The sequence below is a fragment of the Notothenia coriiceps genome, unplaced genomic scaffold, assembly GCF_000735185.1.
Source record: "Notothenia coriiceps isolate Sejong01 unplaced genomic scaffold, NC01 NC01_scaffold00030215, whole genome shotgun sequence".
NCBI classification, from domain to species: domain Eukaryota; kingdom Metazoa; phylum Chordata; class Actinopteri; order Perciformes; family Nototheniidae; genus Notothenia; species Notothenia coriiceps.
This window is the reverse complement of record NW_011362916.1, coordinates 65,020-66,859: the sequence shown is the minus strand read 5'-3', so window position 1 is coordinate 66,859 and position 1,840 is coordinate 65,020. Positions and strand designations below refer to the sequence as shown.

Sequence of the window (1,840 nt, the reverse complement as noted above, 5' to 3'; positions counted from 1 at the left end):
AATGAGACATTTGCAACGACAGCAACCAGCAGGCAAGCAGCAGCGACGTGGAAGTACCTGCAGCAGCAAGAATGGCATAAAGATATCTGTCAGTTAACATAGAGCGGGCATATTAAGGCAGACCTGTTTGGTTGTTGTAGGTGGCAAGGGGCTTATGTATGAATGCAGCATAAGTGCTCAGTTTACTGCCTGAACTATGAACTAGCTCGCAGCTCCACCCCATTACTGGTTGTCAATTTCTTTTGATCTGGTTGCTAAACTCCTTGTAACACATAATCACTGATGTTCCGACCTGTAACGGTGGTGGACTCATCAGAACAGAGGTGGCGAGCGCACCAATCAGATCACAGTGGACACAGGGAGGGGGCTGGGGTGGGGGGTGGGGGGGGGGCAGTAGCTCCAACAAGCCGTTTAGGACAGAGAGTGAATACACATATACAGAGATGCTGTATGAGAAACCAATGTGAGTTTGGAAAATTGCACAATATGAATATATTCTAGTAGACCTCAACAATGGAATTATGATCAGTAGAAATGGCCATGACATGGGACCTTTAAGATGGTGTGACGTTGAAGTTGTGTGACCCTGCTGTACTCGGCTGTAGTTCCTTTATAGCATAACGTTAGCATTTTGCTTCTGGCGATTAGATTTATGATTAGTAAATTATAAAAGTAGGGGAGACATGTGGATATTATCCGGCTGAACAAAACGTGCATTTATCAAACAGGTTAGTTTTCCAAATACCTTATTTCGAGCTATTTTCCAAAATCCTATGGGGAAATCCCATTGCTTTTTTGTTGAGGGAACCCATGTGCAGCTTACTTCCGGGTAAATACGTCATGCCTGCACCACTCTATTGACAATAACAGCTTACTGGGCCCTCTAGGAGGTAGACCAGGGCAATGCCACCTTAAATGTATGATCCAGATAATGCCATTGAATCAGCTGATAACATTTGGATCCGGTAAATCATCTGGGCAAATCCAAGACTATAAAAATTATAATTGTAAATAAGCAAACTGATCTTTTAATAACTAGAAAATGTATGAACAGTGAAACAGACCCTTTTTAGGTAGCATAGTTTTGTCTATATTATTGCAGAAAGTCTCTTCCATAAATTGTAAGATCTGGCAATGTTCTCTGTCTTTCTTCTTCTGGTTTCTGTGCCAGATATGTTACAGATATATTACTTTTTTGGCACTTCAGGTAACCTTGACCTACAAGGATGCTTTTAAAAAGGTGAGCTAGTGCCAAAACGTTGATTACGATGACAAATGCATATACGACATCGAGCAATAACGTGTGTGTATGTGTTTGAGTCTGTGTGTGTGTGTGTGTGTGTGTGTGTGTGTGTGTGTGTGTGTGTGTGTGTGTGTGTGTGTGTGTGTGTGTGTGTGTGTGTGTGTGTGTGTGTGTGTGTGTGTGTGTGTGTGTGTGTGTGTGTGTGTGTGTGTGTGTGTGTGTGTGTGTATAACTGAGTCTGGTGGGAGGTGATAAGACCTTTAATAATGAGCTGGTTCGTTCTGTCATCAGTCAACACACTGTCACTGTCTGGGCCATATTCAATCATTAATACATTTTTAGACACATAGACACTCAGGAATAGAAAGAGAGAGAGTAAATGAACATTGAAAATGATTTGCAAGGTCTAGACAGTGACAAAGTTTATCTCTCCTCACACATGCACACACTTCCTGTCAGTAGCGAGGTTATACTCACTCATTAAAGTGTACATTTACATGCCACCCTCATCATGTGCGCACATACACACACCGACCCTTGATCATCCTCTGTGAATTTCCTAAATTAAATATCACTTCATTTCCCGGATGGAGAGCT

At 42.1% G+C, this 1,840-nt stretch overlaps 1 protein-coding gene across 1 annotated transcript in view; it reads left to right on the top strand.

Annotated features, from left to right (window-relative positions):
* The window catches only part of LOC104959408 (uncharacterized), a 17,694-nt gene extending 16,445 nt beyond the window's left edge, over window positions 1-1,249 (top strand). The window contains exon 4 of the mRNA XM_010787298.1: window positions 1,208-1,249. Coding sequence (XP_010785600.1) covers window positions 1,208-1,249 — 42 coding nt within the window. The remainder of the gene's footprint in view (window positions 1-1,207) is intronic.
* Window positions 1,250-1,840: the final 591 nt, after the last annotated feature.